Source organism: Talaromyces atroroseus (genome assembly GCF_001907595.1).
Source record: "Talaromyces atroroseus strain IBT 11181 chromosome Unknown scaffold_2, whole genome shotgun sequence".
NCBI classification, from domain to species: domain Eukaryota; kingdom Fungi; phylum Ascomycota; class Eurotiomycetes; order Eurotiales; family Trichocomaceae; genus Talaromyces; species Talaromyces atroroseus.
Window position 1 is genome coordinate 2,530,825 of NW_017971434.1, and position 15,146 is coordinate 2,545,970.

Consider the following 15,146-nt stretch of genomic DNA (forward strand, 5'->3'; position numbering starts at 1 on the left):
AAAAGGCGATGTCATTAATTTCTGGTCATTGGGATAGAGAAATGGTCGCAAAGCAGATTATTTTTTGTCGGGTATCGGTACTTACTGCCAATCTTGGAAGTATATCTGGTAATAGTAGTAATGATTTCGGAAGATATAAAGATAAATTGATCAATCGAATGGATGCCTAATCTTATTTTTATACAAGCTATGTATGTAACAGTTACCCAAGTCGCCAGCTACATAATGAAATAGAAACAAACCAAAACAAGACCAACAAATCGCTCGCCATATATACCAAACTCGTGAAATAGGGACATAAAGGAAAAAAAAAAAACAATTATCGTAACTCCGTAATCCTTCCAAGAAACAGGGTTCAAGTCGCCGAATCAGAGGAAAACGAAAATAGTATCCAGATACCTCCCAAATAATCCTTCCAGGTCGTATCGTATCTGCGTAGAAGTTCCTCCATATCATATTTTCATCCTTTCATAACCAGCATAATCCAATCCCAACGAAAATGTTCGTTCATGTAATTCATTCAAAGTCCCGCAAAGCGAGCCCAGCCCGCAGCGCGAGTAGTGGCTTTCTTCTTCTCTGGCGTACGCGGAGTATCTACTACCTCAGCTGTAGTCTCGACAATTCCGCCGCGTCCCTCCTCGGCAACTTTCCCACTGACATCTCGCCTGCGACCAACTCCAAGACCGGAGATATAATCTCCATACTGCTTTGAGCTCAAACCCGTGTTGAATGCGGTGCCGAGATCGATGCCTGAGTTGCTAACGACTCGTCCTTTGCGATCAGCATCCGTCTGGTCATTGAGTGTAGCTTTGGAGGCAGTTCGGCGCTTTGGAGTTGCCAATTCTTGTGGTTCGTTATCATCATTATCACTCTCATTATCGCTAGACATAGCTTCTTCTTCTTCTTCTTGGACAGATTCATAAGTGGTTTTGTTGGGTTTGCTTGGCCACAGTCTCAAGCTGCCAAAAGTCCTTAACTTGGATTCCTTTGTAGGAGATGGTGAATCCACGTTATTGATGGCCGCAGTGTCGTTGCTTCTATCTGCAGAGACATTGGGAATATCACCCAACGCAACACGGCGAATACTAGGCTTCCGGCCTACAGCAGTTGTTGTGTTGTCGGACTTCTCTTTTGGCTGAGGAGTTGGAGGGTTCATCCTCAGAGGGTTCAACGGGTCAAGGGCTCTGTTCAGGTACTCGGTAATGTCTTCCTCCAGGCTATCTTTGTTGATGAATACTTCGTCTAGGTGGATATGAGGATTGGTCTCCAATGCGGCATATTGGCCTCGAGCCTCTTTCTGGGGCGTGCCACTTTCAACGCGGCCATATCTCGGGACTGGGCCCAGCCAGTCACTGACGCCATTAAATATGGGAAATGCCGATTCGTTTTTGCTCCGACTCGGATGTTTCATGTTGTCATTATCTTCGTCCTCGTCAACTGCTGGCGAAGAAGGTCGCGAATCGTAAACCACCCAGTTACCGGATCCCTCTGATGGAACAGGGCTGCTCCATCTGATGTTCGCGGATACGTTATTACCAGGAGTTGGATGCAATACAGGAGCATCTTCAAGTATTGAACGAGGTCGAGGCGGGGTTGCTTGAGCTGTCCGAGTTGCTGTGGGAGTAGATGGTGACGTGGCCTGTTTGGGACTGCGTGGTGAACCAGGTGCGTTATCAATTCTCGGCTGCCTGTGGGAATTCAGAGAAGTACGCGACGCCCTTTTTGGATCAATGACAGAGTTCGAAGACTGTTGTCTTGTATGCATGAAAGGGATAGGCTCTGGTATGTCAACCGGGGCGTCATCCATGTGAGACCTGACACTGTAATACGCCGAGTCCAATGTACTGGTGCTCCTATGCTTTTTCTCTGTCATATCTGACTTTGTGCTGCGCTTACTACGTCTTGATGGGCGAGCAGTGAGGTTGTCCTCCAAGGGATTCATATCAGGCGGCAACTTGGTAATCTGTCTGAAGACAACAGCCAAGTAAATGGAGATCACGAACGATATAAGATGCAAGCCGGCGCAAACCGCAGTGGCGTAGAAAAGCACTTTAACAATGTAGGCCTGGATCGTTGCATCTTTGAAAAGGGTGTTCCAACCGTAGGTATTTCCTTGCACTTCTCTGTAAGCGATATAGCTAGTGAAGGCGTAAAAAGGAACTAATCCGGCATCCATGCAAGAGGCAAATAGGTGGTAACTTGTTGAAGTACCAGGAGGTCGACTAGCAGCATTGCGCGCAAGATGATAGATTGCATAAATAGTGTGGAGAATGGCGACGCATGGCTGAAAATGTATAGTATGTGATTAGCATCTTGAAGGTATCTATGAATAGATAACATGATCTCAGACATACTGCAACGCGAATTATCCACCCCAAAGCAGCTCCTGTGTCAGTAACGCAAATTACGCAAAACAGGATACCCAGTGCTCCGATAATGGCAAGAATTCGAAGCAAAAGCTGGAATCTTCTCGTGTGCTTCACGCGAGCCTTGGTGTGATGACTCATGGGAACTATGGGGGGACTTGGACTCGGCACAACCCACTATATTTGAGCAATCAGTTTGTTTCTTTGTTGACTGGCAAATAGTACATACTGAGTCGGGATGGCGATTAAAGCTCACCAATGGACCCTCCTGAGGGGGTCTCTGCGGGCGAGGAGCTCTGCTTGCTTGAGTAACAGCCTTGGGATTATATGGCTTTCCTCTATGGTATTCGTTGAAGGACCATTGCGATACCGGATCGTAGAGGAATGGAGGGGAGGATGAACCGCCCATGGCGTCGAATGCGCGTGGGAAGACCTGGGGTTAAGGAATGTGGGTAAGCGATACTTTAAAGCAGGCCAGCATTAAACGAATGAAGGCATTGATAGAAATTGTTGAGAGGGAGTGTATGTGGATAGGGCAGTGGAATGTGGATGTGAGGTCGTTAGGAATGCGAAGGGAGAGGAGAGGATGAGCCGGGTAGGGCTGGGGATTGTTTGGTTCGGCGGTGTTGACGCGGCAACGGCAGGAACCATGCGATAAGATACGTGCTTATCGATAAGCACACGTGCCTCCGTCCGCGGCGAAACCTCGCCGCTACTCCGAATACGAACTGACAGTGAACAACCAGAGACAATGACTTTCTCCCTGTGCATGCAGTGTGTGCGACGGGGATGGCACTCTTCTCAACTGCCTATTAGGCGCCCTCTTAGGGCGTACGGCTACAGAACCTATAGTGTTGATCGGCTTCGAGTGGCCATTATCGGCTCCGGCCCGGCTGGCTTCTATTCTGCATACCGGCTTCTTTCCAAATCGGAAGATGCAATCGTTGACATGTATGAGCAGTTACCGGTGCCTTTTGGTCTAGTACGATATGGCGTGGCACCAGACCACCCGGAAGTCAAGGTACGATGTTCAGGCGCTGAAGAAAGGAGAGGTATGCTGATGTTTAATCCTGGCGTACACCATTAGAATTGCGAAGAGAAATTTACAGAAGTCGCAAAGTCTGATCGGTTCAATTTTATCGGAAGTGTTGCTGTCGGCTCTGAGTTGCCTTTCCAGGCAATGACACCCCATTACGATGCCATTTTGTTCGCATACGGTGCGTCCAAAGATCGAGAGTTGGGAATCCCCGGCGAGGATGCTCAGAAGAACGTCCTCTCGGCAAGAGCTTTTGTGGGCTGGTACAATGGGCTTCCCGAGTACCGTGACTTGGCTCCAGACCTGACTGCTGGAGAAAACGCCGTTATTGTCGGTCAAGGCAACGTCGCGCTTGATGTAGCGCGAATACTCTTGTCAAATGTGGATGCTTTGCGTAAAACAGATATATCAGAGCATGCACTAGAACAACTAGCAAAGAGTAGAATCAAGCGGGTGCGTATTGTTGGGAGGCGCGGGCCAATGCAGGTGAGACAATGCTTCCTTTCTTCTTCTCTAAAACCGACACGGAAAGATTGCTCATAGAATTTCAAGGCGGCCTTCACGATTAAAGAAATACGAGAGCTTCTGCAGCTCCCTGGTGTTTCATTTGATGGTATTCCGAAGGAATATTTCCCCCCAGAGGAAGTCATATCGAGTCTTCCTCGAGCAGAGAAACGATTGATCCAGCTTCTAGCCAAAGGATCTGCCACAGACCCCAGCACTGCCAGTAAAAGCTGGTCTCTAGATTTTCTTCTTTCTCCTCATTCTTTGCACTGGTCACCCATGTACCCCTACCGATTGTCTCACGCGAAATTCACCCGCAATGAGTTTGACTCGTCCGACGGGTATGCCCCAAACGCCAAGGTCAAGCCACATCACCTGGCCAGCGGTAATCTTGCACAAATGAATATCCCATGCAATATTTTCTTCCGCAGTATTGGCTACAAGTCCATGCCACTTCCCGGCTTCAAGGACCTTGGTATTCAATTCGATGAGCGACGTGGCATCATCCCCAACGATGGCTTTGGCCGAGTTACCAGTTCATCTTCTGCAGCTGAGGACAGCACGACACCCCTTGATAACACACAGATCTCCCACATCCCAGGGCTATACTGTGCGGGCTGGGTAAAACGGGGTCCCACGGGAGTAATTGCATCCACGATGATGGACGCCTTTGGCACCGCAGACTCAATTGTGGCGGATTGGGAAGCACACAAAGCGAGCGGTGGAAAAGCCAAAATATCGTTCCTAAACTCGTCGTCTGGAGGAAGCACCGGGCGTGGGTGGGAACAAGTGCAGTCTGAGGTTACGAATAGAAGGCTGCTTAACACAAACTGGGAGGATTGGGAGAACATTGATGCAGCTGAAAAAGAAATGGGAAACGCAAAGGGCAAGCCTCGAGAGAAAGTTACCAGTGTAGAGGAGATGCTTAGTATTATAGATGCAGCAAATCCCCCAAGGAACCATGTAAAATAGATATATACCCTTCTCTTATCTTGTAAAAAATACGTAATTTGTGGTTATCTAAATGCTTATTAGTAGTCTGATCTAGCGTTCAAGTACCTATGTAGTCTTTACTTGCAGAGTCTCGGACTGGAGTCTATACCTAGGTAACTTGGTAATCTAGTGACTACTATTTACCTTGGTATATCACATAGAATCAAACACATATATATGTATGTATACTCTGTACATGAGTTCCTCCTTCCATCTCTTCAATACGAATAAGATTTAGCGTTATCCAACCATTATCTAGCGGCCCCCTACATCTAAACCCACAGGGTTCAAGCGATACGACGTATGATCCTGTCTCTCGGATGCCGTTCAGCAGATGTAGGTTGCCTATTTGTGCTGAATATAAACAGTTGCAAGCCGGTAAACAGGGTCTCAAAAGGTGTAAGTAGGTACAATGCCTCATCCTATCACCTCATCCTCAGCAATGATAATTGGATTCAGTTGAGCCTCTACTTATATAGCCTCTACTTATATATATATATATATATATATACGTACACACACATGACAAGTGGTATAACAAGTCCACGAGTTCCACGTATAAAATCCAGTCCACGTGAAAATGATGCCCAGATAGGGTTACAGCTAATTGCGAGAGAATACAAGATTAAGCGCTGCCATAATAAGAGAAATTTTCAGTCACCTGGTTCATGTCCAAGAAATTGAAAATAGAAGCTTCATCATTGAAAAGCATATTGATCAAGTCATCGGCTGCTTCGGTATCGAGTTCGGCTTCGGCTGGCATAGGGACGGCCTCTGTGCTTAAATCGGCAGTGCCAGTACTGGAAGTAAAGTCGCCAAGAGACCGGGCTAGAATCGTGCTCGTTGCGAACTCTGGGAATATTTGGTGTATAGCCCTGGCAAATACCCCGCGATATATGGAGGCAACCGTATACGTCTTTTGTAGTTCCGATAAAACCATTAGGCACGTATATAGCTTGTTGAGTTGGAGACGTTTAGGGAGAGACCCGGCTGCTTTACACCGAAGGAGGTGCATTTGCATTGCGGGGACCAAGAGCGGAGGTCTGCCGGATTCTTTAGTCAAGAGCAAGGAAGACTTGATTGAAGGTCCGCGTGGTTGTACTCACGTCATAGGGCCCGCAAAATCAAGAAGGCCATCTTGGACGATGGACTCAATGATAACATTGGTTCGAGAGGCAGCAGCATCAGCTCTAAGGGACATCCGATAATTCCAGTTCTCTTGGGAATTGAGATCTAGGCCCTGTGGTATCGTAGTTCCGAATGGGCGGTAAAATGTAATCAAGAGCGCCCTAGGGGGACCGAGTCAATACTCATGATTCTATAGATATGTCATGGGATTGGTCGGTGATCTTAACTGATAGTGTAACTCTAGATGATAGCAATAGAAAACTGCTGTCCGAGTGAGATCGGGGTCATATTGGTCTGGTAGCTTGCAGCTCAATATTTCCGCTTCAAGGGCTTTCACCTGTTGCAACATAGGTGTTGGTCTCTGGGTCTGATAGTTCATTATCAGGACAGTGCCTAGCAGCCTGCTCAACTCGATATATGTGATCCAATATGTACTCAACCGCGCTAGATTACTGGGTAGGTAAGATGCGGATGAATATTGGGGAATGCCCTGAATGTCACTAAGCAGGTCATCGGGGGTTGGCATCGGCATATCACAGTCCTTGAGATCAATCCGCAAGGGTCTACCCAACGTAAGACTCAGCCACCGATCCCGGGAGAAGCAGGTCCACCAGAGGCGACGCCACAAGCGTCGCTGTCGATCTGTAATAGAAGAATTATACTTGGACGAGTCTGGATCGCGATGTAAGCCTAGCATCTGGCAGAGGCTGACTGCAACGCCTATCCAATACCATGGCTGTGTATGTTCATCGACTTCCGAATGCCAAAATCCCATCAGCAGAGAGGCTTGTAGAAGAACGATTTGGTCTCTTTCTCCCCCGTTGTTATACAAACACTTACATCAAACAATGAGAATCAGCAGAGTATTACAAGAGTCGATTATATAGAATACTCACAATTGCGCGAGAATACATCGCAGCCTTCATCTCCTTTCGGGATCCATAGCCTTCGAGTTCGTATATTTCTGGCGAAATGAACTGAATATTTTAGCAAGCTCAGCTTCGTCGTTAATCCAAGCAAAAGGAAGGCATGCTTTTATTTATATCTGCCAACCTTACATTTGCTCCAACAAAAAATATGCACCACAGAAGCAAGAGGTTAAATTCACGTAGTCGGCCCGCGGTGTGATGATTCAGGATAACGTCAGGCTCAATGACAGGTATGATAGGATGTACATGCGTGAAGTAGGCACGCAGAAGGCTGTTGCAGACTTCATTCTCAGGTATCTTGTAAACGCCCTTTTTTTGGAGATACTCCCGATCTTCATCCGACAGGATAGTCGAAGTGCCAGGTGGGATGAGCAGGTGTCTCGATAGCGACTTGTCAGGTACGCAGATATTCAAAGCAGACGTGGGACCGAGATCATGTCCTTTTGATCAAATTAGTTTTCTCACGCTCTGAAAATCATGATACGTATTCTTATTATTACCGGTGTAGAAAGGCACTCGGCCGACCCGCTGTGGTTGGCCTAAAGCCGCATCGGCTAGCTCAAGTGCATTGCGCTCTTCCTCCAAAACATCATCCCTATCTTTCGGTTCGCTAGTTTGAGAGTCCCAGGGGGGTGAAATTTGGTTTTGATGAGAACTTATTCTGTTTTCCGTAGACGGCAAGGCCGCGGGCTTGACTACGTCATTGCCATCATCAGGATTAGGCCAGCGACGGTCAGAAGAGTATTGATGAAGATTGTCCTTATGAGCCACTTGGGTTCGTATTGAAGGAATACTGTAGGCAAGTGGTTAGTATTAGAAGCATACTGAATTACTCGTTTGGGGAACAACGTAACATGTCGCGTCTCTTTGGGTCGACGATACATTGTTGCTTGTCCTGAGCACATCCAGCACAAGGAACACCAGTAACCGAGAGGCTACAGCGTACTTTTCGTTGGCGACATAGTTGACAGGCCAAAGCCGAGCGATGCCGGCGCCGTGGTGTGGGACCTGGTTCGGTTGGCATTCTGGTGTATGCCGAAATCCCAGTGAAAGGAGACAAACGGTCTATATTATCGAGGTTGATATTTGGCTTCGGAAGATCTGAGGCGTTCTAGCCAATCGGAGTGCACTTGTATGAGTACTAACTTCATTAGGAATGGTTCGTACTATGTCTGCGTAAGCCAAGCTTATGACGTTTTCCAAACCAATATATTATCCCGAGGTAGGACTAATCACATGCTTTTCCTAGCCCTAATGTGTAACCTGTCCAGATTATTCAGTGCTTGAATCTTTTTCTTCTTCAAACAAGAACAATTGCTATTTATTGAGTATATTGAGCTACGTAAATAACTCGCTTCTAGTTATTAAGCAAAAGCGATTCCAGTAAATGCCCTGTTCTCGTTGCTATACAATTTCACCCTATTCTTTCCATCAGAATCGCATTTGTAGATGTTACCCCCTAGATCTGTCAGGTAGATAGTGTTGTTTCGCAGATCCAGCGTTAGGCCAATGGCCTCATTCAAATTCCTGCAGAGAATTTCGTATCCCCGAGGGGACGCGCTTGGAATGGCAACACCAGCTGCGTCAAGACGAATCCTGTTCAATGAGTTTCCGTATGGAAGCTCACCGCGGTCGGTCCAGTACAGGCTACTAGACTTTTCATCAAAATCCAAGTCAATAGGCTCCGGTAGGTTATTCCGGATACATTGAATATCGTTCCGTTCAGCGACCGACTGATTCTCCGGAGTAGTGATGTTTGCGCAATAGATCGCACCCTTACCTCCCTTGGAGGGGCCTTTCTGTGTCCAAAAGAACTTTCCAAGGCTCGGGACGACAGCCACGCCAACACACCATTTCGTGAGATCCTGGCTATCCTCGGCTGTTGCCCAATCGCCATTTCGAATCAACACTTCGAAGTCGGAGCCGTCGAGATTGAATCGAGCAACACGAAGGCCCTCACGGTCAGAGACATAGAGCTTCTTGGCTTCGCTGTCCATTGCAATTTGCTTGGGAGTATTGAGAACACCTGGGGCAACAACAGTCTGGATTTCTGTGCCATCTAAATTAGAAGTATACACAGCGCCATCCGGTTTGCCGGGAACACCCATGGTTGTCCAGAAAATGCGCTTGCCGACAGTGTCCACGGTAATCCCATCGGGGTAAGCCTGCCCAGCGGTAATTATCTTCTCCACGCTCCCATTAGACGAGACTTGGAGAATTTCGCCTGCGGTTAAGTTTGGCGTTTTCGCCGACAGACCAATGTCTAGGACATACATCTTGGACTCTGGGTTGGTGGCTTCAGGAGGAGGGTAAAGACCACCCTTGCTACTCTTAGAGCCCAGTCTGCCTTGGTCCAGGTAATTATTTTGCAGAAAGTTGACCGTTTTTTCGGGAGACAGACTACGCTCAGCGATGTAGTGATTCTCGATGAAAGCAACAGTGTCAAGGCCAACACCTGAAAATACAAGGTAGTAGTTAGCAATTCTGTCTCGGTCCTCCTCTTGCCAAACGGGCTAGAAAAAACGTCCCAAAGAAAAGACAGGAAGAATGTGAATACGTACTGTCCATGCCTCTGCAAGGTTGAAAACGTCCTTTGATGAACATCTCGGACCATATCGAATCAATCTCTTCAGGAACTGAAACCTTTTCAGAGAGTATAGTCAAAACCTCTCGCTTTACTGCTGCCCACAGGCGGTTGAAGATAAAGCCAGTAGACTCCTTCCGAGCAACATATGGAACCGTGCCAGCCTCCCTTGAACGATCAACCATGAATTGGAAGATGGCCTTTTCGGTGAATCCGCAGGTCATCAGTTCAACCACCATAACCTGAGGTGGCATGTAGTAGTGCAAGTTCAGAAGGCGGGCCTTGGTAGCTTCGGTCACCTTAAGCAACATTTCAGATGACCTGAAAGATGAAGAATTGGAAGCTAGGATACAGTCTGCAGGCGCAAGGTGGTCTAATAGCTGGAAAGTGTCGATTTTCAGCTGGATCTTCTCGGGAACAGCCTCGACAACAAGCCAGGCATCCCCGAGGGCTTCCTTCAAATCCTCAAAAGTTTCGATTCCGCCATAAGTGATATTGACCTTGTCAGTAATATTTGCTGCGTACAAGGCCACATTTTCCTGCACGTAAGTGACGCACGCTGCACGTTGTTCAGGGCTCGGATCTCGAACACGGACGTTATATCCTGCTGATGCCCAGATGCATGCTGGACCACAATGTTTTAGCGACTGTACATAACAAGATTAAAATAAAGGACTCATTTACCAATACGACGTCCAAGAACACCTGCTCCTAGAATAACAACAGGGCGTGATCGGTAATCCTTTGGTGGCTGCCACAAGTCCGACATTTTGGTAGGTAAGTATTTCTTAGTTCAACCAGCTTTGACAATTGTCGTCGAAGTGAATAGAGACTATATAGTCATAAAAATGGTACTATGACAATATCTATATAATACCTAGGTATATATATATACATGGGCAGCTATGGGGCCGGAAGAAAAACTGCCTCGCCATCCATAGGTAGTCAGGATCTTCGGCATGGACATAAACATGAAGGAGCCCGAAACAGAGTAAATGGGAGATTTGAAATGGATAAGTCGGTCCCAGAACGTTTGGAACTTGGATCCACGAGGAATGCTGAGTGATGTGAGCCTATCGGAAAGGAAAATCCAGAACCTCGGACGCTTTCCGAGGTATGTTCTACATCCACTCGGGGTTCGCGCCCAAGGTCCATGGGATGAATGAATTGCCATCAGAGCCCGAGGTATTATCACGATTACAAGGCAGAGAGAATTTCGCGTTACATTCCCCTTTCATCACACCGAAGTAGTGTGGGAGCGAATAATGCCTCGTCGGTGTAGGCGAACGTATAGTATAGCACTACCTGTAGCGATCACCTCCGGATGGCCTACGTATACCTTTGAACTGTGAGAAAAATGAAGAGCATGTCTATTGTAAGTGGATGTGGGCGAGCCCTCCTATTATACCTTGGGCCGGCCCAGCGCCTGAGGGGTTTGAGATATAGCAAATTCCCCTACCATAGTAGTTACATAGGTATTGTTTGATAAAGTTGTGGGATTTTCCTATAACCGATAGCGATAGCTTTCTAGTACAGTGATCAAATTTGAAAAGTTCTAATACACTATCTTACATGAGATCATCTATATAGTAAAACGAGGTCTATTTTGTTTCACAACTCCGATTTATCCATGTCAAGGCATCGAGTCACAATAACAACACACACATACAAAGAAATAGTAGAAGAAAAGGGGTGAAGCGGAAGAAGAAAAATTCAACAAGAATTCAAACAAAATTAGGCTGCAATATGCACAAGTAACAAAATTGGTTTGACAAATACCTAAAAGCTGAAAATCTGATCCGTCATTCTAGATATGGCACCGGGGGCCTGAAAGCCCAAAGACACCAAAGCCTTTTTCGACGCGTTAACCATTCCTGGAGGACCACAGAGCATAATTTTCGCATCATCAGAGGGCCCGGGCAACCATTCCTTCATAAGCGCGGCTGTCACGTAGCCTTTTCCATAGGCCCATTTCGGGGGAGGATTGTCTAACATGTACCAAATTTTCAAATTCTTAGGGTATTCAGCCGCAAAGCGCTCGAGTTCTTGCCTAAGGAGTATGTCCTCTTCGGAACGATTGGCATATATTAGACTGATCTCGGTAGTGTCGGTATCGTTCTCACAAATCGCTCGAATCAACTGGTACATAGGGGTGATGCCTGTGCCACCTGCAATCATTCCGATCTTCTTGCATAAGCCCTTCTTGTAACGCATGGCACCTTTGGGACCTCGAAATGGAACCTTGTCGCCGATCTTGAGGTTGGCCAAGTACTGGCCAGTGAGCAGCCCATCGGGATAGCATTTGATCACCAGCTCCAGTACGCCTAAATCGAGGTTGTTTGACGTAGGCGTGTATGATCGTGAAACGAGTTGCCCATTGATCGTAGCTTTGATGGCAACGTGCTGGCCGATTGGGAGGCCAATCACGTCGTTGCCACGAGGAAGTTGGAACACAAAACGATAGACGTTGGGAGCTAGGAGGTCCTTTTTGATCAAGGGGAGAAGCTTGTATTCCTTGGCCTGGAGAAATCCTGCAGCGAGGTGTGGGTTTGGCTTCGCGATTGGCGTGCTCTTAATGCGAGGAGGATATTTCGTGAAACCGGACTCGAGTTGGGTGAGCTTGGAGAGACGAGATGCCACCAGACTGCCAGCTACAACAGAAATCAGCGTTGCAGCGGCGAATCCATTGACGAACCCGCCATGAGGCAAACTGAGCTCAAGAAATTTGTTTGGTATGCGCAAGTTGGTAGGAATGCTCAGGTTGGTAGGAATCCTTATTGAGTAGCATAATGACAACAATCCGGCCAGAGCACTAGTAGCGACAAGGATTTTGCCAACACCGGTTTTCTTGCCTTTCGTGGCCGGGGTTGCTACTGTACTCTGCTTAACAACACGGACTTTGTTGAGACGCTTATATTCGATGGCACCCTCGAGATCGCCAATCAGATACGTCCCCAAAATCTCGCCTGCATCTTCTGAGTGTCCGACATCTTCATAAGCAGCTGTCCCATCCTGGCCTGCAACGTCAACCAAGAGGTCTGGGCCTCCAGGATGATCTTGTACATATTTGGTAACATCATATACTATAGATAGATAATCCAGGTCAGAGTGCGGTATTGAGACATAGGAGGATCACACGAATTCCCGACCTTTGCCATGGATGACAACCCACAAGTCACTTCTGCTCTTATGGCGAGCCACATCTTCCATAGTAAAGCTTGGCATGATTGCTGATGGATGTCGTCGATATCAAATAGAGAAAGGAGACCGGAAAGGAAATAGGATAAAGTACGAAAAGAGTGCAGACAATATTACTTCAATGAGGGTGCAAAACTTGATAAGAAGAATAGAAAGAAAGAAAGAAAGAAAGAAAGAAAGGAAACGGAACTGATATACCCCTCTCTCCTTAAAAGGTCTAAAAGACTCATACTTATAACGTTTGTCTTCTAACCCGTTCTACAGGCCCGACTCTCCGAGCGGAGATATCTATCCCGAGGTAAGGTAATTTGGACCAATCGGAAAGCGAGGGTTACCGAGGAATGAACATATATGAACAGAATGAAACTCATATAAGACATTCTCTTCAAGCCTGCAAGTCCGCTCTGTTCATTACAAGCTCGTTTCTTGAAAAGAATTCAAAGCATCCAAGCATGCCATCACAGACATTCTACCTCAGAGGCGAAGATGCCTCCACCGCCAAAGCTATTGAAGTCGATGCTTCTCAGAGCTTGGAGGACTTGAAGCTCTTGATTGCTGCTCATTTTGCCATTACCGACCCAAGTGGTGAGTGGCCGCTGCCTTCCTCGTCAAAGTAACATACTAATCGCCATCATTTAGGCATTGATTTCCTAGGTCATGATGCTGCTGCTGTTCTCACAGAGACCTCGGAAATCGCCACCACAGCTGGTCCGGTGGCCATAACGATCGATGGGCACGCTGCTCGTGAGCCTCCAAGTCCCCGAAAATTGCCCTTCTTTGGCAACTTTTTCGAAGTCTATCCCGATCATCTTGGAAATCACCAGCGACTTTTTGAACAATTCGGGCCCGTTATCAAAACCACCAACATGGGTCGTACCACCTACCAAACAAATGACCCTAAGATCGCAGCTATTGCCTTTGCTGAATCAGATTTCTTCACGAAGAAGATTAATGAAGCTCACCCACTGTATGCCTTGAAGAACGATTCCGCCGGCGTCTTCCTCGGTGACACAGACACTGAGGAGTGGCGAGTCGCCCACAAGTTCCTGCCGCCAGCCCTAGGACCCAAGGCTGTGCGTCACTATGCTCCAACAATGCAGAAGACTGTCGAGGATGCATTCACCGTGTTTGATCATTTCGATGAGCAAGGCGAAGCATGGAATGTTTATATGTTTATGCTGAAGCTAGGCTCTCAGGCCGTGGGAAAGCTTACTCTGGGCTTGGACTTTGAACACTTCAGTTCTCCAGATGCTCCTCTCCATGAGATGGTCCACAGCATTGCCGAAATGCTCTCCTTGAATAAGAAAGTCACGTCCAAGGGTGATTGGTACAACTATCTGCCCTTTGGCGACCCTAAGCGTCTCCGTGGCCTGAAAGCTCGCATTGAAGAGATGGTTGGCGAATCAATCCAAAGCGCCACGCGAGGTGGTGTCGAGGACCTTCCTTTACAAGACGCTGCTTTAAAAGCAGACAACATGGTCGGTCAGTAAAAGCCGAATTGTTCTCCTGAGCCTCGTACCACGACAAGCTAACCAACTTTTGACGAAACAGACTATGCAGTTCGTGCCGCCGATAACAAGGGCCAGAAGCTGCCCGAGTCGAGCTTAGTATGGGCTCTTGTCGTTGCTACAGCAGCAGGGTTCACCACCACGAGCTCCCTTCTCTCATGGCTCATCTACGGTCTTTGCGTGTATGATGGGATGCAAGAGAGGCTCCTTCAAGAGCTGGTTGACCATGGCTTTGACGAGAACACGCAGATGACCGCGGATCTAACAGATAAGCTGGAGTTTCTCGACAAGTACATCAAAGAGACCCAGCGGCGTCACAATCCCTCCTTCCAGCCAGGGCGCACTGCCAAATGTGACCTTATTCTGCCCGGGGGTTATAAACTGCCTAAAGATTCAGTAATCATCCCCGCGCTTCACCATATCCACAACAACCCGGAACTCTGGGACAACCCTGCTCGCTTCAACCCGGATAGGTGGGATACCGAGGAGGTCAAGAACAGACACAAGGCTGCCTATATCCCGTTTGCCACGGGGCAGCGCATGTGTATAGGATTCAACTTTGCCCTTCAGGAAATCAAGGTCTTCTTGCCTAAGCTTATCTACCGCTATAAGTTCAGTCGGGAAGGGGACGGTCCAATTGAGTACGACCCAATGTTCCAATTGATCAGACCGAACAATCTGTATGTTCGTGCAGAGAGGAGGGTCAAGTGGCCTCCCAGGTCAAACAAGAGCACAGCTGTTTGAGTACTGTATTCTGATTATTGTATAGTTTGTTAGAGTACATAGATCGGGTTATAGCTGCATCATGATGATGCTTTCACCGGCTAAATAAAGCTTAGAGATAATGTTTTTTCAGTTTCAATATAAGCTAGATTCAATACAATACTGTGTCTATAATCG

General features: G+C 47.3%; 6 protein-coding genes across 6 annotated transcripts; 2 read left to right on the forward strand and 4 right to left on the reverse strand.

The window, feature by feature from the left end:
- Window positions 1-520: 520 nt before the first annotated feature.
- Window positions 521-2,775, reverse strand: UA08_02936 (hypothetical protein; the record flags this gene model as incomplete). The annotated part of the gene is made up of 3 exons (XM_020265033.1): window positions 521-2,284; window positions 2,355-2,543; window positions 2,596-2,775. 3 exons carry the CDS (start codon window positions 2,773-2,775, stop codon window positions 521-523), a joined length of 2,133 nt encoding a protein of 710 aa, XP_020122161.1.
- A 342-nt stretch (window positions 2,776-3,117) lies between these two features.
- UA08_02937 (hypothetical protein) lies at window positions 3,118-4,878 on the forward strand (the record flags this gene model as incomplete). The annotated part of the gene is made up of 4 exons (XM_020265034.1): window positions 3,118-3,140; window positions 3,219-3,387; window positions 3,454-3,888; window positions 3,946-4,878. The coding sequence occupies 4 exons, from the start codon at window positions 3,118-3,120 to the stop codon at window positions 4,876-4,878; spliced, it is 1,560 nt and encodes a 519-aa protein (XP_020122158.1).
- Window positions 4,879-5,524: 646 nt separating this feature from the next.
- Window positions 5,525-7,840, reverse strand: UA08_02938 (hypothetical protein; the record flags this gene model as incomplete). The annotated part of the gene is made up of 7 exons (XM_020265035.1): window positions 5,525-5,942; window positions 6,006-6,139; window positions 6,365-6,862; window positions 6,924-7,004; window positions 7,086-7,396; window positions 7,457-7,749; window positions 7,782-7,840. The coding sequence occupies 7 exons, from the start codon at window positions 7,838-7,840 to the stop codon at window positions 5,525-5,527; spliced, it is 1,794 nt and encodes a 597-aa protein (XP_020122159.1).
- A 480-nt stretch (window positions 7,841-8,320) lies between these two features.
- On the reverse strand, window positions 8,321-10,309 carry UA08_02939 (hypothetical protein; the record flags this gene model as incomplete). The annotated part of the gene is made up of 3 exons (XM_020265036.1): window positions 8,321-9,411; window positions 9,518-10,165; window positions 10,225-10,309. The coding sequence occupies 3 exons, from the start codon at window positions 10,307-10,309 to the stop codon at window positions 8,321-8,323; spliced, it is 1,824 nt and encodes a 607-aa protein (XP_020122162.1).
- A 1,010-nt stretch (window positions 10,310-11,319) lies between these two features.
- Window positions 11,320-12,765, reverse strand: UA08_02940 (hypothetical protein; the record flags this gene model as incomplete). Its single annotated transcript, XM_020265038.1, has 2 exons — window positions 11,320-12,623; window positions 12,690-12,765. The coding sequence occupies 2 exons, from the start codon at window positions 12,763-12,765 to the stop codon at window positions 11,320-11,322; spliced, it is 1,380 nt and encodes a 459-aa protein (XP_020122163.1).
- Window positions 12,766-13,190: 425 nt separating this feature from the next.
- On the forward strand, window positions 13,191-14,990 carry UA08_02941 (hypothetical protein; the record flags this gene model as incomplete). Its single annotated transcript, XM_020265039.1, has 3 exons — window positions 13,191-13,323; window positions 13,378-14,220; window positions 14,290-14,990. 3 exons carry the CDS (start codon window positions 13,191-13,193, stop codon window positions 14,988-14,990), a joined length of 1,677 nt encoding a protein of 558 aa, XP_020122677.1.
- Between the last annotated feature and the right edge of the window lie 156 nt (window positions 14,991-15,146).